The sequence below is a fragment of the Strongylocentrotus purpuratus genome, unplaced genomic scaffold (assembly GCF_000002235.5).
Source record: "Strongylocentrotus purpuratus isolate Spur 01 unplaced genomic scaffold, Spur_5.0 spur5_scaffold_4, whole genome shotgun sequence".
Classification (NCBI taxonomy): domain Eukaryota; kingdom Metazoa; phylum Echinodermata; class Echinoidea; order Camarodonta; family Strongylocentrotidae; genus Strongylocentrotus; species Strongylocentrotus purpuratus.
The window spans coordinates 3,863,973-3,888,249 of record NW_022145610.1 but is presented as its reverse complement, the minus strand read 5'-3'; the positions used below and the strand labels follow the sequence as shown (position 1 = coordinate 3,888,249).

The window sequence follows — 24,277 nt, the reverse complement described above, 5'->3', positions numbered from 1 at the left end:
CATTTGGCGGACGGTCTCTGAATTTCAAAGAGAAAATCACATTTCTAGAAGGTTGAGTTTCTGCACTTTCATATGACACCTCAATCAGGAAAAAGGATCAAAGAATGACAAAGTTCTGTTTGTTTAAACTAGTGCTTGCATTCTCATAATTTTATCAAACGAATTCGTTTTCACTGGCTGCCTGCCGTAGCAACAAGTAGAATTTACAAAAGACTTAACTCCGTTTCGTTGACAATCAGCCATGCGCCCATGCCAACAAAAATCATAATCATTTAACTTATTATAATGAGAGGGATTGCTGAGATGTTATGTGCGTGGGTGAACGGTTCGGTTAAGCGAAAGAGGGGTCCAGACAACTCGCCACAAAGACAACCCGCCACAATGCCCTAGACATCTCGCCACAATACCCTGGACAACTCGCCACAGGCGAGTTGTCCAGGGTGGGGTGCCTTTTCGGACAACTCGCCACACTTTTTTCCCCTCATGATTTCTAGATCTAAAATCCCTCATCTTCATGATCTTAGATGAAATTGTCATTTTATGTATTCATTATTCTTTTATAAACACAGTCATGACAGAAAACATGGAAATTGTGAGTATTTTGAGAGCTGTTCTAAAGAATAAAGATGATTTACCTTGCGCTTGTAACAAGACCCGCAACAAGAATCTATTTTGGACTGTGCGAAACTAACCTAGAAAATCTAGAAATAAACCATATTTCAATTTTATTTCGCGGGTCAACTGCCCCCTCCCCCATCAGGAGGCCAGTGCTTCCAGTACCCTTTCATGAATTCCTACCATTAAAAATTATCAGAAGGGAAAAAGGACATGTACAAAGGATAAAGGGGGCACTTTAGGGGAACCTGAAAAAGTGGGGGCACAGTGTCCCCCCCCCCCAATGAAGAATGCCGCCTCTGACGTAACTAACCCTGAAAATCTAGAAATAAATCACATTTCAATTTTATTTCGCGGGTCAAATAACCTCTCCCCCCCCCCCCATCAGTACACCAGTGCTTCCAGTATCCTACCATTCAACAATTTCTGAGACAGAAAAATGCAGCTGCTATAGACCTCTAGATCTAAATACCAAGTTATCCCAATGATCTGGCGATCGTACGCCTTCGGTTTGTCAAAAATATATTATTGTTGCAAGGGAAATCAGCTTTATTTTTTATTCTTTGTAATAACTGTGTTTATAAAAGCACGAAAATCATGAAAAATGACAATTTCATCTAAGATGAGGGATTTTAGATCTAGAAATCATGAGGGGAAAAAAGTGTGGCGAGTTGTCCGAAAAGGCACCCCACCTTGGACAACTCACCTGTGGCGAGTTGTCCAGGGTATTGTGGCAAGATGTCCAGGGTATTGTGGCGGGTTGTCTTGGGGCGGGTTGTCTTTTTGGCGAGTTGTCTGGAATTCAGCAAAAGGATAACAAGTGCAGAGGTTAAACATAATACTTCCTGTTATGAATGTCAGTGGGAATTCCCACTCGATCAAAAAAAAATATATAAAAATCCTACAACTGCATAGCTGAATGACACATTTTCATTCGCCTCTTATTGAAAGCGACTGTAGCCCCGTGCCCGTTTGAGCTGAGAGGAGCAATTTAATAAGTTTAAACTTTTGATAATGGCGGTGTCTGCTAGTATGCCTATGCAATGTGTGCGTGTTGTCAAATCAGCTACTTGTGGGCGAAGTTTGGTCTTCACTTCAGAATTTGCGAGGGGACATTGTATCCTTGAAGATTTGCCATATGCATATACACTGCACGACAACAAAAAAGGACTCTTCTGTGATTTTTGCCTCAAACAATGGTATTGATTCTTAAATTTTGTTGAAATGTGATAGTAAAAAGTGATAGGGCCTACATGGCTTAATTTAGGGGTCCTAGATCCTACATATTGAAATCGGTGTGCTTTTTCTTCATACAGTGCGTCCCAGAAAAAACGAAACCGAGAAGTATCGATGTTTTATCATAACTTAATCACAACCATAATTAATGAATGATACATATTTGGAAAGCTTAGAGTCTCTTCTTTCAGTTGATGCTACTCGGATGATGCATATTTCACGCATGAGTGATTAAAAGCAATTTGAAGGAAGGAAACCAAAAAAGACATTTGGCGGGCGGTATCTGAATTTCGAAGAAAAATTCACATTTCTAAAAAGTTGAGTTTCTGCTCTTTCATATGACACCTCAATCAGGAAAAATGAGCGAGGAATAACAAAGTTCTGTTTGCTTAAAGTAGCCATTACATTTTCATAATTTTAACAAACGAATTCGTTTTCACTGGGTGCCTGCCGTACCAAAAAGCAGATTTGACAAAAGACTTAACTCCGTTTCGTTGACAATCAGCCATGCATGAAGACTCTCGTCTACGGCTGATTGTCAACGAAACGGAGTTAAGACAGTCTTTTGTTAATTTCGTTTATTGATACGGCAGGCAGCCGGTGAAAACGAATTCGTTTAATAAAATTATGGAAATGCAAGTCCATTGGTCTATTTGATTCGCCCATTTGCCATTTGGTAACCTAATCACCAAAAGGTCTCAGTCATATTACAAAATTTTCCATATCATTTAATCTAAAAGTGCAATGTCGAATAAAGCCCCACTGCCATGCATGCACTACTTGTAGTAGAAAACAATGCCTAATCGGTGACCATATTGGTCCCGCATGATCCTCTTTTTCTTATGTTAATTGACAGTCGAGTTGATGAGATAACCAGCATATCAGTACGTCTAAACCCTCATGGCCACACTAGCTAGTGCACAGGCTTTAAGCAAATTGCATTAGATTTATTTTCATCATCAGGGCCTATATTGTAGGCCCCTATTCAAGCTGGTAACTTCTTGGTAGTATTTAAACTCACATATCCCTGGTTGCAGCAGTATCATTATTATTGTTGTTATTAGTTTTATTATATTATTATCATTATTTCTATTACCATCATCATCATCATCATCATCACGCCATCATCATCATCACCAATAGTACTCAGCAGTTGTAGTATACTACTTTGATTAATTGCCTTACAGCTATATTCCCATAGTACGTAGTCGCAGCACTAGTAATAGTATTCCAGACAATTCACCAAAACGTCTGGATCCTGGTTTCCACCTATATCACCATTTATTTATTTATTTATTTATTTTTGTTGTATGAGTCTCGAATATTACACAGTAGTAAAAATAATAGCAGAGCTACCTTTAAATAATTGATCACTATACATGAGACACAAAAACATTAATTTGAAGACACGGATGATATATATTTGAATTTTTATTGCAACCATTATTTTTTTTTCTCTTATCCTCAAGCGAGGTTTTTATTTCCATAATAGTAATACATTTGTACATATATAATAACTCAATGATTGAGTGAAACGTAACATATAGGCTAAAGATTAAAGTACATTCAACAATTCTTCCAGCTCAGTATTCTTTTATTTGCTAACACATTCATATCTTAACTAGATGGAACTTCGACTGCGCGCAGTCGAAAATGATGCCTCCGTCAAAGAGCAATTTTACAAACCAAAACACAAGAAATTTTTCAAATTCAAGTTCAATTGTAATCCATTAACAGGTTCTCAGAATATCGTGATTACAAGCAATTTCTCATATATGACCCTTTGATCTTCGACCTCATGACCCTAAAATCTACTCAGTTCATTGGCTCTGCAAGATGTCCTGAGTTAAATAGTAATCCATCTGTCAGTTCTAATGAGAATGTGTACACAAGCTATTTTTGCATACATAATGAGCCCATGACCTTTGACCTCATGACCCAAGAATCTACTCAGTTCATTGGCTCTGCAAGATACATACATGATCTAAGTTTGGCAGGAATCCATCAATCTGTTCTAATGATAATGCGATCACAAGCTATTTTTGCATACATGAGCCGCATGACCTTTGACCTTGACCTTATGACCCCCAATTTTAATCAGTTTATTGGCTCTGCAAGTAACATACATGTCCAAAGTTTGGCAGGAATCCATCAATCGATTCTTCAGATAACGCGATCACGAGCTGTTTTTGCATACATAATGAGCCCTGTGACCTTTGAACTTTGACCTCATGACCCCCAAATCTAATGAGTTCATCGGCTCTGCAAAATACATACATGACCAAAGTTTGGCAGGAATCCATCAACCGGTTCTTCAGATAACGCGATCACGAGAACAGGACGTACGGACGGACGGACGGACAACCCGAAAACATAATGCCTCCGGCTACTTCGTAACGGAGGCATAAAAAATAGTCTTAGCAACGACTTGAATTAAAACAACAAAGTATGTGGGTAGTAAACAGAACCATTAACAATCTTCTTAACGTAACATTTATAAATTGCATATTGCGCATAATTTAAAATAATATTCAGAAGTGAATATGTCTTGTTCCCAATATCCTTACCTACAACTATTATTTTCTGGTGTATTTGTATTTCTATTTGGAATAGATTAAATATCAAAATACATATTATTTTCCAAAACAAATTCACATCCTTGCAATATAACATAAAATGAAAAGTTGAGTCAACTTGTCCACAAGAGTTGCATACCTTATTATTAACAATTTGCCATTTATATAAGTTTTCTTTTGAGGCAATAAACCTGTGAATCATCTTGAAATTAAATTGTTTAACTTTATTATTACGAATTTGCTTTAATTTAAATAAAAATACATCCTTCCAAACAATTAAGTCATTATCCAAATCTAAAAAGAAATTCCAAAAGTAAATGATATTTGGTTCTTTTGACTTTTTACTTAATAACATACGATAGTAATCTTTCACTTTCATAACAAAAACATTCACTTTATCCCGTTTCTATTTCAACTCATTATGAATCATAACATTCTTGTCAATCAAAATAGATCATGGCTGTCAAAAATATGAAACAATCCAATTCAAAACCATAGCACTAAAATCAATGCTATTGAAATGATCTTTCTAGGATTAAATGAAAGCAATTTTGCACTTTATTATAAATCACAAGATTGGTAAGGTAACTACATTTGGGTATGCATACTTTAATTGGGAAATGAATTCTTGTGTATTGCACTTAAATTTCAGTGCTTGTGTTTTCATTTATACCTATAGGTAAGAATAAGTTAAGTCTGCAAATTATTTCTATGATCTATGCTCACTTAACTGCATAATCTATTACCACTGAATAATTACTTTATATGGCACTACAGTGTGAGTCAAAAAAAAGTTTAAACCTAGAAAATTGATAATTATTTAAAAAAAAATCATCAATGAACATTAAATTGTTATATGTCATATGAAAGAGTGTCTTATCCCAAATCATTTGGTACCATTTTTGTGTGGTATGTGTTCACGCTTGGATGAACAGGAGACATTGTTTGTGAGAGTGCATAAATTGACTTGCGTCAAAGTTGCCTATGTGATGTTTGAATAAAACAATTGGGATTTGGGTATTAATTCGGTCTTTACAGAATAACATCCCTAACAAAATTAATCATGCCACACATATCAAATATTGAATATCAAATATCAACGAACATTTGTGCGCGTGTGTGTGACTTTGCCCTTTGCAAAAAAACATATGCAATGCATTTCATTTGATATATTCAATTAATTCTCTCACTCCGCTAATCCCAACATAATACATTGTGTTGGCTTCACTTTGGCTCAAGTCGATTTTTGGCATGCAGCAGTTGGCACTCCACCCCTAGCTCTTTTCTACCAAAATACTCATTCTGAGCAAAATTTCAACGGTACAATTAATCGTCTTCTTTTCCTAATAATTTAAAGAAACGTCTAAGCTTGCGCGCTTCGCGCGGGAGGCTCATCACCCACACCCCCTTATGAGCGCGCTTTTAAGTGATTCTCTTGCTCACTACCGCCCCTCCCTAAAATAAGATCCTAGCTCCGCGCCTGCATTAAAATATATAGCTATGATGCTGACTAAATTTAAGAAATAATTCGTATATTAATGTCGTCGAGGAAAATGACCATTTTGCGCATATGCGAGTACTATAGATAGTCCATAGGAAAAACAATTTAGCCTTCGGCCCCAGGTTTAAAGGGTTGACTTTGTAGATATTGGAAATTTAATTTTGTCGGTAATTTGTGGCTAATTTTGTCGGTAATCGTTGGCCTCTACACCCCCCCCCCCCTGAAAAAAGGTCTAGCGACGCCCCTGCCTCTCATAGAGAATACACATCCACCTATCCAAAACACCTCTCATCTCCACACCCATATACTTTGGGAAAACGGAGCCACGTCCGGGCCTCTAAACTACAAGCCAAATAGAAACCGCTCGCATTAGTCAGGATGGCAAACTCTTCGTCGGATGACGGTGACAGAGGCAAGGGACAGGCCAGCCCTCCAGCATCCAGGACCCGTTCTAAGATGGAGGGCCGTAACAATAATAATAAAAACGGTGCTTATGAAGCGCTTACCACCGAAGTTTTATGCGCTAGAATCCTGTCAACCCTCATTTTCTTCTTACTTTCAGTTCGACTCTTAAGAAGTGTACCAGATGCAATTATGTAAGCTACTGCAATAAATCATGTCAGGTAAAGTGAAAACAAAGCTTTCGTTTTGGTTCCCGCCAACGCATGAACTCATAATTACCTATATCGGAAATGAAAGATTCCTGAATTATGTCTTTGGAAATAAGAACAGTCAAGCAGTCAGTATCCCAGTGAGTTCAAATAACTCTAAAAATTCAAAAATTCTTAATATTTTCCCTGAGATGAAGATATTGTAGTAAAATATTTCCATCTCGGGGCAAATATTAGAAAATTGTTGTTAAGTTGCTAAGCATCAATTATGATAAATTTTATGGAGTTTAGGGCTATGTTATATTTAGTATAGTAGGCCATTAGAAACAGAATGGTTGTTTGAAATTAGTGGTCATTGCAGGAACTATGCAGAAATAACCAACATAAATAATCGACCAATCCTGACGTGCCTAGACTTCTATGAACAGTTAAATAAATTGATTTGTCACATAGTTATGATTTTAAAGGTTTTAAAGATGTCGAGTATCTTTAAAATTAACCGGTAACATTGTAAAAACTGCGTAATTTTTTGTATTAAATGTTACTATATATTCTTTCTACTGTACAGATCCTCTAACATGCAAACAATTCTCGAACCACAAAGATAGTTATGGTTTTGTTTGAAGGCGTCACTGTGCAACACCCTATTATCTCCAAACCATTTTTGAATTTTCCCAACCATTTTTCAATGACAATGAGACATAAAACAGGCTTTTAAAAGTCTTTCAACACTTAAATTTTTGGAATGGTGTATAAAGCCAATTTATTGTGACAATTTACATTCCCCTAATATTCAATTAAATCATAATGATAAAGATCCCTTTTCCCCAATTTGTATCATTAATAATGGTTTGTTTCTCAAACTTTCAGATTATCTTTAATTGTACATCTAGCATTGAAGTCACTACCTTGGCACCATTTTCTCTCATATGAACAATGTTACCAAGTCCCTTTAATGGCTGTTGGTAGACTCACTTAGATTATCGTTTGGTATTGCTTACATTCTTATTTTGATGTTTGTACCCATGCAGCAAGAAGACTGGGCAAGATGTCACAAGCAAGACTGCAAAACACTGAAGAGATTACACCCCATGCCCTATCCATACTTGGTTCAGCTTCATTATCATATCTTCCAGAAGCAAAGACGATCCCCTCCGTGCACTCAGGATGATGAGGATTGCTTTCCAACCATCATAGACCACTTGGAATCCCATCATGACAAGCTGAGCGATACGAGAAGGGATGAATTTGAGACATTGTTGATTGTGTTGAAGCATATATATAATTGGGCAGGGGATGTCTTACCTGAGCCAAGCAGCTTGTTGAAGATATTTGGGGCGACTCTCTGCAATGGCTTCTCAATAATGGATGATGATCTGATTGGCATTGCAGATGGGATATACTTGAGGTGATTTCTGTGACTATTATTGATAATTGTTTTACCCGACTCTAAGAAAGAATGTGTTATGCTTGTAAGCAAAGAACCAAGGGACCGAGAGCTTTAAGTCCTTTCCAAGAGACTTGCCAAATTAAAGGGCAAGTCCACTCCAATAATAACTTACTTTCAATAGAAGCAGACAAATCAGATAAACCAATCAAATTTTGAAAAACAAAATCGGATAACTAATAAGAAACTAAAAAGTTATGAATTTTTAATGTCATGAAAATGTTTGGAAATCTCAAGACAAATTGGCAACTCACTCACGAGTCTGTGACAGCATTGCCTCACTATACATTAATTGTTATCTTTATATTGACAATATAAATTTCCAATCTTTCCCCTAAAATCTTATTTCTTCACACCGGCATCCAAGTTACATTGATAGTGGGCCTAATGTGTTTTTGTGTGGATGCACTAATATTATTTTTTATTTTAATTCTATCAAATCGTGAAAAATGTGAATTTTGATAAATTATTTAGCTGAAAATTAATAATTATAAATATTCAGTATCCCGAAAATGGTATCAATTTTACAAAATTCGTAAAAGATTGTGAAATGTCATGCGTGCAATATGATACAAATCATATAACCTGGGCAAAGGCATGGGGAAATCAGTTCTTGGGGATAAATAGGAAAATTCCTGGGATAAAAATGTATACAGTAATTGATAAATAGTGAGGCAACGACACATTTGATACATCACACATTGATAACCAATTTGTCAATTTATGTGGTGATTTACATTGTTCCATACTTTTTCATACTTAAAAAAAAAAAATCATAACTTTCTTATTTGTGATCCAATTTTCCTCTTTTTTGCTTTATTTCTTCTGTTACTCTGCATCTATTTAAAGCAAGTTATTTCTGGGCACACGCACATTGACTTTGTTTTGAACCTGGGACCTCCCGGTTACGAGTCAAACTGCTCTACCACTAAGCCGTTTCGCCTCTTTTGATTTCTTAATTAGTGTATCATGATGACAAGTAATCAGGAGCACTTCCTGAAAGGACCGGTTTACATGTACATGATAAAGTGCTGAAAGAATTATCTGGAGAAAAAATGTGAATAAAGTTCCAATTTTCAGCAAGCTCTTTCATAAAAATTTAGAACTGTAGGAATACAAAGTTTGTTTGACTTACTGATTGTATGTTGTACTTGTATGTTAATCATGATTCCATTAGGATAATATACTAGTACATTTTCTCTTCCCTATCCCATATATTTATTTTCTTTTGTGTGTGTAAATAAATGTATCATTATAATTATATCTCTATCTAAACTGTTCCTGTTTTTAAGAGCATCTATGTTGAACCATTCATGTGATCCTAACTGTGTAGTGGTGTTTGATGGGAGAAAACTTCAACTCAGGGCCATTAAAGATGTCAGAGAAGGAGAAGAGGTAAGATCACATATTTTTATTCTCAAATACCACATTTTCCCCCTTATGTTCTGGATATGCACGTGAGAGAAAGTACCCTAATTTTTTTGTTAAAGAAATGTAATTGACTGTTGCTTTATATGGATTCTTCAGGATTATTACCAACTCATTTCACCATAAGATTTTCAGGATTAGTCTACCAGTGTTTATAAGATTTGAATCAGCACACCCAAATGGTTCAGGTTATAATTATGTGAGAGTTCTTCTTTAGATATTTGTCACAATCTTGGAAGATATCACAATGGTCAACGTCCATAAATTTGCTGGTAAGTTTAGTCATAAGAAAAAGAATCAAGCAAATCTATGACCTTTACAAACATGATGGTTTTTACATATATTATAAAAATAGCATGTGCTTATAATTCAAGATGCTTACAATCGGTTTTCGTTTGGTTTTAGTGTACTATCAGCTATGTAGATGTCAGTGAACCAGCTAAAGAGAGACAGGCTGAGCTGAAAGAAAGATACCACTTCACCTGCAAGTGTGTGAAATGCATCGAAGAAATCAATGTGAGTCTTTACTTTATAGTTTCATTCTTTGTTTAACTCTTTTCATATGCTGCAAAAGATCCTAAAAATTAAAATACCAGCTGTATATATACCGTTATAGATAGTTTTCTTCTAAACTACTAGAAATCTTTGAACTTGAATTGTATTGATGGTCTCGGGATATTATAGGACTGCGGTTTCATAAATGAGTGTGCAGCATTATAACTATAATTATTCAATGTAGTGAAACAATATGTTGAGCAATAATAAGATCCATGCACTGCTTTACTTTCTATTATTACTCCAATTTTAAATTATGATATCACTCTCAGGCACTCTGTGCTCATGCATACATTAGCCAAGGCAGTTGATATCTGCATGGATCTCTTCTCAGTATTGCACTAGATAATAAGTGATTTCCGAAGTCCATATAGAAATTGTTTTACATAACTTGCAAAAAATGCATTTCAGGACTTAATAAATATGTTCTTATTTTCAAGCTAATCTTTTTTACATTCTAATTAAATGTTTTCTGTATATTTCAGTCATTGGGGCCAGATGATGATTTAGATAAAGAGCTCCGAAGCCGTCTGAAGAAAACCTGGGAGCAAATAGAGGTTGAAGTGGAGTCACACAATATCCTTTGTCGCCATTAAAAGTGTATCTCAAGTTGAAACACCAGGAAAGAAGTCAATGACTGTTTTCTCCTTTGTGTTTGTTTCATTACTTTGTCGTTACCATAAAGTTATTAGGTCGTATTTTTGTTTGTACAGTTCAAATTATCTCTTGCTCTCCGTTTCCCTTTTTTCTTCATGTCTCTCTCTCCCTCTCTCTCCTTTACTCCTTCCTCTATACTCCCAACTCACTGGCCCCATGTTAGTACTCTCATTTTCTCTGTATACATTCTTCCCATCTTTTTGTCGCTATCTCAATTAGTTTTCATTGCATGGGTTTATTCTTCTTAATGGTGATATTTACATTGGACCAAAGTGTTACAGATGTGTGAACCCTACCTGAAGCCGATGGACTCATCCAACAGCGTTCCAACCAATCATCGCCTCCTGATAAAGCTCAGGCGAGGGGCAATTAAAGCATACGTAAACACACACGCATGGGACAAAGCTATTGAGATGGGACGACTGCTCAATGAGTCTTTAAGGTAAGAATAGGTTCATTATACACATTACAAAGAATTATTAGTACTATTCAGATACATGATCTTTTTTCCTTCTTTAAAATAATGATCAGACCATAAATGGTACATTAATTAAGCTTTTATAAATACTGATCAGACCGAGGAAGTGTAATATTTTTTTTAGCAGATCTTCCCCCTTACATGGCTTGATACACATGTGGCTTGTTGTTTTGGGGGTAAAGAATGCTAAGGTATAACATACGGGTGGGCGGATCCAGCCGCCGACAAGAGGGGTGGGGGCAATTCGGGGGGGGGGGACCAATACACGTAACCCTTTTTGTAATCCATTTGTATTAAGAACTGTTTCTCTCTTATATTTTTGTTCAACTTGTTCATGATCTCTCTCGCTATCTCTCTTCGACTTTTTCTGACCTATTCTGCTTCTGATTTAGGAAGAGATTAATTTGGTGCTGAAGGTGTCTATGTTACTCATTTGTTTATTTTTTAATTAATTATTTTGTCTTTCAGGTAAAGAATGCTAAGGAATAAAATACGGGTGGGTGGATCCAGCCGCTGACAAGAGGGGGGGGGGGGAGCACTTTTTTGTGCCCAATTCATGAGAAAAATTTAGCGGCGTCTCGGCCAGCAAGCAAATAAGAGGGGGGGGGGTAGAGCAATTTTTTTCCCAATATATATTTACCGGCGAATAAGCGGGGGGAGGGGGAGGGGAGAGGGAGGAGGTAAGTGAATATTTTTTATTTATTTTTGCCAGGGGGGGGGGGCGCTTTTTTTTTTTGTTTTAAGGTAAACTTTACTTATTCCATTGTAATTTTGTATCTGTTTTTTTTGTTGTTGCTAGGGTGGGGGGGGGGGGGGCGTCCCCGTTGGGACCCCATTGTGGATCCACGCCTGCTAGTGGATGCAATACATCTGTAATTGTGCAAGGGGGTAATTTTCCGGGTGGATTATTGTCCTTGAGGGGTAGTTGTCCAGGTGCTAACTGTCCTAGAACTCACTGTACATTTAGCAAAACCATAGTTTTTTGACTGACTGTGTATGTCATTTGATTTAGATATCACTATGGACCATTCAGTCCCATTCTTGGGACTTACCTCATGGGCATTGGTAATGCACTGCTTGAACTGAGGAGACTTCAGGAGGCCGAAAAATATCTCACAGAGGTAAATAACTATTCTTCCCATAAATTGGTGGGACTGTCTTTTAATGAAGACTACAACAGCGGTTGTTTTCATTTTTGTACTGAACTTTTTTTTTATTTATTTATTTTTCATTCAACTCTTTTGACAACATTTGACTTTGCAACTGATTAGAAGAGTAAAATTGTGCATTCATTAACGTTTATCAGATAATCAAATGTTCTATACGATACACAGTGAAATCCAGAATCATCTGAGGTACCCCACCCCATCTTATTGACCACCTTGTTAGTGAACAAGCTTTATACCTATTCATGTAGTTGTTTGGGCTGAAAAGGGCTCATAAGCCCCCAATACATCATAAGCAAATTTATTGCTTACTGAACAAGTGCGTCAGTAGCCTTGATATAAATTAGCTAGAACAATAGTTGAACAAGTTCTCAATCAATAAGAAAAGAATTTGTTCTACTTTCATCCGTGCTCTTAAAAAGACAGTGGAAGTAACCTTGCTAGCATGCTAGGAGCATGTATGATGATGTAGATCAATATTTTCTTTTCATCACATCGAACCAATAAACGTATCCCTTTATGTCATCCATTTGTATTAAGAATTGTTTGTCTCTTATATTTTTGTTCAACTTGTTAATGTTCTCTATCGATATCTCTTTTCAACTTTTCCTGACCTCTTCTACTCAGTTTTGATTTAGGAAGAGGTTAATTTGGTGCTGAAGATGTCTCTGCTACTTATTTGTTTATTTTTTAATTATTTCTTTTGTCTTTCAGGCAAAGAATGTTTTGGAGGTAACGCATGGCCCAAAGCATGCACTGATGTTAGAAGTGCAAGAGATGTTCGTGTTACTGGAAATACTAAAGACATAAGGACAGAGCAACAGCGAGTGAGATCGAAAGGAAACAACAAGAGAGACATAAGTTTGAAAAGCCGGCATAAAATCAATTCGGGAAAAAAATTCTCATTGTAGTTTGTTCACCTAGAAATTTGAAAATCAGGGCCCTGTTTCATATAAAACTTTTAAAACATTTAATGATCAATGTTATGAGCTACTGAAATCCTTGCATTTGATTGGCTGTGGGCAGATTTGTCATAGATATTGAGCAGTTGTTATTGATATCAAGTTTGATGAAACATGGCCCATTTCTATTGAAGGAGGTGTTATATGGAATTCATTACCTAGTACTTTGCAGAATTCAACGTCTATTTCTTTATTTAAACACCTCTATATTAAAAAATTGCATTTTCATAAATTTCATGTTTTCATTTTAATGACCAGTGACGCCATGGATTTATATATATATATACATGTGTTGTATATATGTTTTACCCATTTGAATAACAATTTACTTTTGTATGTCCTAAGACTATACGTCACCGGAAATGTATGTTTAGTTTCAAGTTTAGTTTATTTCCACAATCTGATACAAAACAATCAAAAGACAAACAAGAAAACACCATGAATGTAACATAACAGATAATGGTGGGATCAACAATAGGTCTACAGGCCTGTCTATGGTCAATTCCTTAAGTATATACATGCAAATCAAATCTAACAAAAACATTAACTAAGTAACTAACAATACAACAACAGCAACTACAATAACAAAACAAAACGGATGGGTAAAAGGAATGGGAGAGGAAGGGAGAAGGCAAATTAATATACATTTAAAAGATGATTTTTATGTGTTCGTTTAAAAACTGGAAGACTTTTGGTACATTTTAAGGTATTCGAAAGATTATTCCACATGATCGGCCTTGAATATTTAATAGTACATCTAGAGACATTATATTCATAATTAGGAACATACAACTTATTGTTCTGTCTTATATTGTACATATATTTTTTCTTTATGAAACCATTTTCTAGGAATTTTGGCAAGGTATTATTGATATATTGATACAAAAACGTGCAGGTTATAAATTTGTGAATATCATAAATAGTTGATAATTTAATTTTTTTTAAAATAAAGGATCTGAATGAGAGTAAGGCTTAGACTTCGTAATTATTCTGATTGCACGTTTTTGTAGAATATGAATACGATTTAAAAGATATTGTGCACAATTTCCCCATCCAGTGTTGCAATACATAAGGTGAGGCAAGATCAAAGTAAAATATAAATTTAAAAGGACACGTGTTGGTATAATTGCACTTATTCTACTGATTTCACCAATTGCTCTTGGCATTTTACAACATATGTCATCGACTTAATATTTCCATGTCAAATGATTATCTAATATTACTCCTAAGAATTTAGTTGTATTTACAACAGGAATATCAAAACCAGCAATTTTTACATTCATGCGATTTATATCAATACATTTGTTTTTGGTGTGGAATACCATGCACGATGTTTTAACAGTATTTAGTTTCAATTTGTTAGCTAAAAACCACTGGTTTATATTGCATAATTCCTTATTTAATATTGCACACATATCCTGTATATTATTTCCAGTTATAAAAGAATTACTATCATCAGCATAAAAAACTGAATCTAAGATAAACTGTAAGTCATTTATATACATAATAAAAAGCAAGGGGCCTAAAAGAGATCCCTGAGGAACACAATTATTAATATTTTGTATCGGGGATGAATACCCATTAATATGTACATACTGTTTGCGATTGTGAAGATAGCTCTTAAACCAATCTAAGGCAGTACCTCTTATACCATAATATCTCAACGTGTGTATAAGAATGCCATGTAAATATGAGTGTTGTTAATTAATCTTATATTGTTGTGGGAGTTATTTGTGAGTTTTTATACATGTATTGCTTCTTTGACTGGTAGTTTAGGTGTGTTGGTGATTTATGAGTGGGTTGTGCCTTGTTTCCTACGAGTGTGCTGGGCGAGATTCTTATTCTAATAAATTTCCAGTGAATTTAAATTTCTTTTTACTGTTTTTCAAATCGTTGGATAACATCACTTTGTGATTCTGTGTAAATCTAGAAATGGACAACCATGTCGCTAGTCGCTGGTTATTATATACAATACTATTTAATATCCCTATAATATATATTTTTAAATGTTTTGCCTTATTTCATTGTTATTTTGTATGTTACCATGTATAAACAGGACAAATGTGATATATAGATTTGGCCTACAGGTTCATCCTGTATAAATATTCGTTCATGAATCATAAATAGGTTTGAGAAATGGTATAATGGCTAGAGGTATACAATAATTCATTGTAGAGGTGTTGTTGTCTAGTGGATAAGTCTTTGGACTTAGAATTACAGGGTCCGCGGTTCGAGTCTCGCCACGACACTAATGTCCTGTGGCAAGATTTTAATCTACCTTTGCCACTCTCCACCAGGTGTTAAATGGAGTACCGGAAAGAAGGAATTCCTTGAATGCTGTGAGCGTCGAAATCGTGTGCCTAGCAGAGACAGGGGAAATAGTTGAGCGCTATATAAATATCTAATATTATTATTGTATAATTGTGTTGCTAGAGCATCTTGAATTGGAGGGAGGGGGATGATGCTAGTTCAGAAATATTTTGTCGAGAAAATACATATTCATGTAGAGTCATGTACATGCTTTCCTCTAACTGAAGAGATAATTTGTACTTCCAAAGTCTGACGTCATTCAAAAGAAATCGAAATACATTGTACATGTATTTGTATGTTCTTGACAGGTGTATTTTAAAATAAATTGTTATGCGGTTCAAGCTGAAAACTTAAGGAAACTACAACAAATTATATAGCACTTAGGAATGATCATAGAATTCCAATTAATGTCTTTTATGTGAAGAACATTTTACTTGTTCACAGACATGCTGTATTATCATGCTTTTAATAAAGAAACAGCCAACCTGAAATTTGATGTGCTCTTTCTTTTCAGGGTACATTTATAATTTCCCGGAATGAGATATAGAAATGGGGGAAGAAAGAGAGGGGGAGGGAGAGAGAGAGAGAGAGAGAGAGAGGGTGTAATGAAGACAAATACATGTATTAACAGATCAGAAGTTGAGAGCAAGAGATATTAAGATGCAATTTTGCTATCAGAGAAATACACAATGTCAGACAAGACAGGAATTACAGATGGAGAGTTACAGTAAGTGGAGACTGGCAATTAAAGGAAGAGTAAAGACACTCATGTACAGGGAAAGGGAAATGAAAGAAACAGAGTGAAGATGAAAGTTGATAGACACACCAGTAATTCAAACCAGGGAGGTGATAGAGAAGGAGTGGAAACTAATGTAATGTATTCAAACGCATGCGTGAGTTCTAAAGCGTAATAATGGGATGCGTAACATTCCACTTGGCTTTCAAGTTCCATGCTCCGAGCCGCTCATCCACTACGGTGAATTTCGGAGGCCAGGCACCAGTTTCACATTTGTTAAATTACCGGCATTATTTCAGTGTAAATTAAATACTTTATATGGAGATTGTATTGGGAAAAAGTGCATCAAACGAGTGCAATAAATTTTTAAATGTCAGCCTAATGACTCTGATATATTGAATGAAAAAACTGAATGGCAATTAATCAATGGAAACCATATCTATTGAATTAGCGAAACGCATAGTGAACAAATACTGTGCCCTCCATTACAGAATTGATTTTGTTGTATGAGACCTACGATCACGAGAGAGAAATTGATGCAATATAGCGTCTGACACGTATGTTCAAATCAAATATTCAGAAAGTCTGCCAAACACTTCAAACTATCTTGTAAAAAAGTCCATCAATTTAATTAATAGTCATCTATTTTTTATTCGCTACTCTTAAGGTGCGTTTGCTCTAGTTTTTCCCTGCACACGGGAAAAAATATACTTGCTGAGAGCCTTTCAACTTCAATGAATATTTAATGTTAACATTTAATTTCACAAACTCCTTCAAGCATTTTGGATTCACCTAGTACGTGATAAGCACGTACACTGATAGCCGAGATGTCACTCAGACAAGTTTCCTTTGTCCAGTTATATCGAGACATAGGTAGAAGTGGAATTTCGAATTTGTAGGGGAGAGAGAGGAAGAGAGAGAGAGAAAGAGAGAGAGAGAGAGAGAGGGAGAGAAATGGGGAGGGGAGAGGAAGGTGACATTATTTGTGAGAGAGTGGATAAAGCCATTAGATTCCTCAGGAGTAGTTCTTTGAAGTTCTCTGGACAGTAAGATTGCACTGTATTTGCTGGAAGGCTGTTGAATACGGTTATAGAGGGTAGGGCAAATGAAAACTTGTCTATGTCGCTCCCGGCTTGGTACACGCAGGGGGTCGTGTTATGATTCTTCCATGTTTGCGATTGGACATAGAAAAATAAAGCTCTCAGAGGAAAGGCAGAGAGACCGTTGTTATCGTTTGCACCAGTCTACTAGCCTTGGAGATATAACATGCCGAGGATCATGCCAGCCACCCTGCTGGTTCTCTGTCTCCTGTCTAGAGACGACTGGACCTTTCTAAAATCCTGGATATCCGAAATATTGTAGGGATCACAGACGCTGGAACAGTCTTCGAGATAGGGGCGACTAGGGATCAAATAAAATAAAAATTACTTTAACAAAAATTGAAATGGAAGAGTTGTCGTCAGAGCAAACTTCTAACTATACATCTGTTTCGTCCTCTAACTCCATGTGCGATCCGTCTGTGCCAAGAATACATATGGTTTACATTATGACTCTGGGGATCGCTGGTCTGTTGTCATTCAGTACTCTACTACTCATTCTATGTCATCGCCAACTTCGACAACGTCGATTCATATTTCAGTTCAATATTGTCTTAGCAGATTTCATTACCACCATTGCAGTCACCTTTGTAAACATCGTATCTTCTGAAGGCAACCATAAGGTATAATTGTAGCCATTTTCGAATGTTATCTTCTTTTAATAGTAAGGATTTGTTTCTGTTTTTCTTTTTTTCAATTTCATGTTATATTGGAGAAAGCTCCTGAGGCTTATACAAGGGGTTTAGGTTAATTCATCGCTTGGTGATTCCTTGGGTATTTTTACACATTTATCCCGTCTCGACCCAGGTGTATACCATTGGAACCTGGTAATGCTGGGGTACTGACTATAGCGTGCTTCCTCAGGAAGTGCAGTGCTAATTAGGGATCGTTTAACAATGTTAAATATGAGATACACGGCCCTACATGTTATCAGTGTCTGTGACTCTGTGATACGGTGTAATATTGAAGCCCTAACAAAATTGCGCTTCAAAAGGATCAAGATACTCGTTTCCCCAATAGACTGTAGTGTCATACAGGCGATCGGCTTGTAAATGTCATGGGTTTCCTGACTGACCCAAAGGTTTATAATTATCATTGCAGCATGAGCTAAATCCAGAATTTTGTTTCAGAATCTGAGACAAAGATCTCCCCTAAAAAAAATTGAGGGGGGTTGTGCATCCCCCCCCCCCGTCCTGGGATCGCCGCCCCTGGTACCTGCCAATAGGGTAATAGTAATTACAAAGCCCTCTCAAAGCACTTATCCTACTGAGGCTTTCCTACAGGGTTAACAAGCATTAATTATTGTTATCCTCACCAATTTATCAACAGCGTGGATTAGTTCGGGTACGAGTCATGATGATAATCGGAACCAATGTGTCCCTGATCAACATCTTCTTCGTTGCTCTCTATCAGCTCATCACCATTCGAATCGACCCATTCGGTGTTCGCAACATCATCACCACTCCAAGATGCTTTGTCGCCTGTATCGCATCTTGGTTAACTGCATTCTCTGCAGTGGAATTTTTCGACAATAGCTTTTACAATAGTGATGCAGAACTTGGCGCCACCATTTCCCAAATGGTACTTTGCTGTTTCACGGGTGCAAGTCTGTGCCTGATCTATCACGCTGTTGCTAAGGCTCCATTAAATGACAACATCCTGATGATGGAGAGAAAAAAAGAAAACAAACAACTTCTTCGGACATTCGCTTTAGTGTATGGAACAACTTTGATTTCTGCTACATTGTCCTTAGCTTTATCGATCAGATTGAAACAAGACAGTTCATATTACATACATGTCATCTCTTTCGGAGATTGTCTATACTTTATAGTTTTTGTGTGTAGTGTCCTGAATTTGATTACAAATTCTGTGATGTATTGGTGGAGATTAAAAGAATTTCGTTCGATTATGTCTTGCAACAAAAACAGGGTGGTTCCAATAAATATTGACGAAAGATTATAGTGAATTTTTGTTAATTGATGAAAGATTTAACAGTCTCACGAAGACAAAATATGCGCATTCATTTTACAATATCAAAAATAGCATGTTATAACTGGTGAGAATTCAAAGTTGTTGATAACAATCTTGATAACCGAAATCACATTAACTACATATATGATGTCACATGTATTTTGGGGAAATGGTACATGGTTTATGATTGAATGTATTTTTGAAGCAGCAATTCACCATTTTTATTGCTTTGAAAAGTACATAAGTAAATAATCTTTGTATTAAATAACATTTTTTATTCGGTTCGCTATTATTGTACATACCAGTGGGGGAGGGAGGGATAGTACATTGTATAAGTTTGCTCAATGTATTTGTGAAGCAGGATTTCACAATATTTGTTGCTTTAAAAGAAAAACACTTTTGAAAATAATCTTTATTTTAAATAACTTTTTTCTTCGGTTCGGTATAATTGTTGGTTCTCCTCTTATCTGAATCTACCCATGACTGTTTTTTTATTTCATTCTTAGAGGGTTATTGTAAAAATATCATTCATAATTATTTCTTCAAGCACAAAACTTTCTGTTTTTTTAGAGTAGGGGGTTTCATTATTGCCTACGATTTAAAAAACATAAAATAAAACTAAGGTAAGAAAAATGAAAAGCTACATGGCATCTACATACAAACTTTAATAACTTTATTCAGGTACATTTCTGGTTGGTATATATAGTTTTTGTTCTTGTTAATTTATGAATTTCTTGAATTTAAGCTGAAGATAATTGCCCAAATATATATATATTTTTAGAAGGAATACAACTTTTAATAAAAAAACACCCTAACCAAAAAGCTTACTCTCTAAAAAAAAATCGAGTGATCACGGACGTCACTCCTCTGGAGAGTGAAAATGTAGTGAAAATAGAGTGAACATTCACTCTTTTCTTCTTAGAGAGCACTTTAAAATCAATCGATTTTCACTCCTAAACAAGTGATCACGGACGTCACTCCCAAGAAAGTGAAAATAGAGTGAAAATTCACTCTTTTTTTAAAGAGAGTATTCAGCTGAGTTTTCTCGAGTTAAGTAAATACACATATTCAACATTTATAATGTTGGATCCAGCAGGACAAGGTCTTAATCGAACAATTTGATACAATGGTCACTCCTCCACCCTATCAAATGGTGATTTAACATTTTAGTTTTTAGAGTGTAGGGGCACTTAAATTAGGTCTTTGAATCTGTCAAATCTTATAAACAGGATATGCTATATCATTGAGATTCCGTTCATGTACAAATGATGAATACGAAAAAGAAACGATGCTTGTTTTCCTTACTACAGAATAGTCTTGATTATACAACATAAAAAGCCCAACCACAAATAATAGAGTAAAGTTATTGAATAATCCCACAGTGTTATGCAGTAGTAACTTCTAATAACAAATATTGCTTGTTATTGGAAAATCAAGTATTGCTTGTATTTCCATTTTCGAGTGTGTTGATTGTAGTTGGAAGTTACTCAAACATCTTTAATTTACGTTTGACAATGATGTTTTAAATCGCTGTATACAGTGTGAGTCAAAAAAAAGTTTACACCTAGAAAATTGCTAATTATTTTTAAAATCATCACTGAACAGTAAATTATTATACATCTTATGGAAGAGTGTTTTATCCCAAATCATTTGGTGCCATTTTTATGTGGTATGTGTTCACGCTTGGATGAACAGGAGGCATTGTTTGCGAAGTGGGGGGGGGGGAGGGGGGAAGGGGGGAGGGGGAGGGGAAGGGGGGGAGGGGAAGGGGGGGGGCAAAACGCATTTCTGCCCCCCCCCCCACCAAAGAAAAAAAAAGCAGTAAAGGAGTAAAGATGGTTGGTATTTTTAACCCAAAAGAACATGACACTAATAAAAACCTGAATTAAATCACATATAAAATTCCATTCAAACAAAATGGAGGTTTTTATAATAGCGATACGCGCATATCGTGGACATATTGTGAGCGAATGGAAAAGCGTGTCTGTTTTTTGTTTTAGGGGTCAGAAGACATGAGCCCCTGAACGTTAGTGTACTGATGGGGGGGGGGGGGAGGGGTATTTTTTATTCGATACCGTGATTTACAAATGTTGCTGAAATAGCATGATTTTTCGGTATTTTTCTCAATTTTTTGTTGTTGTAATTCATACCTTTTTATGCGTTTGTTGGAAAATTAGTTATTCCCAAATTTACAGTCGGGCGACAAAAATGCTTATTTAGAAGCCTTTATGTCATGGTCTGCAAAACGGCTGGGCTCAGGGGCTCGAGCCCCCTCACTTTTTGAAAAAGTATGTTACAGAGAAAAAGGAAAGAAAGATAAAGAGAAAAAGTAAGTGACCTGCCAATGTCACAAATGAGGTATCAAAATATGCTCATCTGATCGTAATTAAATGCCTAAAACCCCAGAGCTTAAGGGGGCTCTGCTCCCGGACCCCACCAAGGGCCCTATAACATGGTCCCCTGGATGCTCATCTGACCGTAATTAAATACCTAAAACCCCCGAGCTTCCGGGGGCTCTGCCCCCTAGACCCCACCAAGGGCCCTAAGTCGGGCCCCTGGATGTTCATCTGACCGTAATAAAATACCTAAAACCCCTGAGCTTCCGGGGGCTCTGACCCCTGAACCCCACCAAGGGCCCTTAGGCGGCCCCTGGATGCTCATCTGACCGTAATTAAATACTTAAAAACCCTGAGCTTCCGGGGGCTCAACCTCTTGACCCCCTGCCGAGGCCCAGGACCTGGACCCCACGCCAATTTACGCTTAACCTGATCGTTATTACTCCACTTTGAAAAACGTTCCGCGGGGCCTGCATGTAACGTGTAAGAGTGGTGGTGATGCAGATATTTATTCTGCCCCCTTCCAAACGTTCTTGCTCATTACGTTACTGCCCCTGGAAGGTGAGCCCCCTCGAGTGTTGAAATCGCTGAACTCGGTTTATACATAGTCATGGGTGTCGATCCCGGGGGGATGGGGGGATATACCCCCCCTCCAATATTTCAGGTGGGGGGATGGCCTGTACAATCATCCCCCCCCCCCCAATAATTCACCATTAAAAAAAAATTAAAAATGAAGAGAAAAATTAAGGATGAGAGCCCGATGAGAGTAGTTAATGGTTATTACTCGCAAGATGACCATCAATATACACATTTTGCTATCTCATTTTCATAATACATACATATATACGAAGTAAATAAGACAACCTTATATGAGACAAGAATAAATTAAATTCTCGCTCATACGGCTTCATCAGGAATTAATGAATTTATTCAATTTGTTCAATCAACAGCATCATAGAAATGCAGTGCGCCAAATGCAAAGACGCAGCGTCAAAAAGCAACGAGCTAAATGTTAAGCGCGAAGCGCAAAAATAGCAATCTGCAATGCACATCAGACAATCCTGGACAGTGTAAACATAAATGAACTCTGTGACGATTTCGTGATGAGATCGGAGACAAGGAGAAAGATTTTCGGACATTAGTATGACTTATAAAATAGTTCTCTAGTTGTTATGTTGTTTCCGTTCACCCTTTTTAAAATTCACGTCATTGTATCTTTATTTTTGTTTTTTCACTCATTTTATTTCCTGATATTTCCTAAAAGATTTTTCATTTTTGGAGAAAGATTATTATGTCACAACTTATTTGTAACACAAATTATTTTCAGTGGCGAAACTGAATTCAGACAAGGATTAATATAGAGAACAGTACAACGAATCGTCTTCTTTCTCTAATAATTCAGTGAAAAGGGCAAAGCTGTTAGGGGGGCAGCTGAATTCAGACGTGGATTAGGCGTAAAAATCGAATGAAACGTCCAAGTGCACGATACAACGAAGCGTCTTCTTTTACGAATAATTTAATGAAACGTGAAAGCTTCCGCGCTAAGCGCGGAATGGGCGAAAATGAATACAGACAAGGATTAAGAGTAATAATTTATTGAACCGTTGAAAACTGAGTTCATGAAGGACACGATACAACAAATCGTCTTCTTTCACTAATGTGAAAGCTTCCGCGCTTCGCGCAGGAATGGGCGAAAATGAATTCAGACAAGGATTAAGAGTCGAGAATGGTACATAGAATCGTCTTCTCTCGTTAATCATCTAATGAAACATCAGAGCTTCCGCGCTACGCGCGGAGGAAGGGGAACTTGACTCAAACAGGGATTAAGAGTCGAAAACGGTCCAACGAATCGTCTTCTTTCTCTTATAATTTAGTGAAACGTCAATGCTTCCGCGGTAGGGGAGAAACTGAATTCATGAAGGACACGATACAAGAAATCGTCTTCTTTCTCTAATGTGAAAGCTTCCTTGCTTCGCGCAGGAATGGGCGAAAATGAATTCAGACAAGGATTAAGAGACGAGAATGGTACATAGGATCGTCTTCTTTCTTTAATAATCTAATGAAACGTCAGAAGGGGGAGGGGAACTTGATTCAAACATGAAGGATTAAGAGTCGAGAATGGTACATCGAATCGTCTTCTTTCTTTAATAATCTGATGTAACGTCAGAGCTTCCGCGCTATGCGCGGAGGAAGGGGAACTTGATTCAAGCAAGGATTAAGAGTTGAGAATGGTACATCGAATCGTATTCTGTCTTTAATAATCTAATAAAACGTCAGAGCTTCCGCGCTACGCGCGGAGGAAGGAAAACTTGATTCAAACAAGGATTAAGAGTCGAGAACGGTCCAACGAATCGTCTTCTTTCTCTAATAATTTAGTGAAACGTCAAAGCTTCCGCGCTTCGCGGGGGGGGGGAACTCCCCCTCCCTGCACGCAACCCCCTAGGGACCGCGCTTCGCGTGCTCACTACCGCCCCCTAAAATGAAATCCTGGCTACGCGCTTGGGAGGGGTGCAACTTGCCACACGCTTCTACCTCTTGATTGCTTTGATCCATTGCCGAAAATATTTTGGCACTTATCATCCCCCAACCACGGAT

The 24,277-nt window shown here is 36.8% G+C and overlaps 2 protein-coding genes across 2 annotated transcripts; both read left to right on the top strand.

The window, feature by feature from the left end:
* Positions 1 to 1,509: 1,509 nt before the first annotated feature.
* LOC105441647 (histone-lysine N-methyltransferase SMYD3-like) lies at positions 1,510 to 10,565 on the top strand. Its single transcript, XM_030997963.1, has 6 exons — positions 1,510 to 1,814; positions 6,491 to 6,551; positions 7,571 to 7,947; positions 9,279 to 9,381; positions 9,820 to 9,930; positions 10,455 to 10,565. The coding sequence occupies exons 1-6, from the start codon at positions 1,630 to 1,632 to the stop codon at positions 10,563 to 10,565; spliced, it is 948 nt and encodes a 315-aa protein (XP_030853823.1). The 5' UTR covers positions 1,510 to 1,629.
* Positions 10,566 to 10,626: 61 nt separating this feature from the next.
* LOC115929347 lies at positions 10,627 to 15,842 on the top strand. The gene is made up of 3 exons (XM_030998150.1): positions 10,627 to 11,068; positions 12,117 to 12,225; positions 12,985 to 15,842. Exons 1-3 carry the CDS (start codon positions 10,908 to 10,910, stop codon positions 13,078 to 13,080), a joined length of 366 nt encoding a protein of 121 aa, XP_030854010.1. The 5' UTR covers positions 10,627 to 10,907; the 3' UTR covers positions 13,081 to 15,842.
* The last annotated feature ends 8,435 nt before the right edge of the window (positions 15,843 to 24,277 follow it).

Coding starts and splice junctions, on each gene's coding strand:
- LOC115929347 (XM_030998150.1), top strand. CDS start 10,908: ATGTGTGAACCCTACCTGAAGCCGATGGACTCATCCAACAGCGTTCCA. Junction 11,069..12,116: donor CTGCTCAATGAGTCTTTAAG/GTAAGAATAGGT, acceptor CATTTGATTTAG/ATATCACTATGGACCATTCA. Junction 12,226..12,984: donor CCGAAAAATATCTCACAGAG/GTAAATAACTAT, acceptor TTTGTCTTTCAG/GCAAAGAATGTTTTGGAGGT.
- LOC105441647 (XM_030997963.1), top strand. CDS start 1,630: ATGGCGGTGTCTGCTAGTATGCCTATGCAATGTGTGCGTGTTGTCAAA. Junction 1,815..6,490: donor GATTTTTGCCTCAAACAATG/GTATTGATTCTT, acceptor TCTTACTTTCAG/TTCGACTCTTAAGAAGTGTA. Junction 9,931..10,454: donor AATGCATCGAAGAAATCAAT/GTGAGTCTTTAC, acceptor TGTATATTTCAG/TCATTGGGGCCAGATGATGA.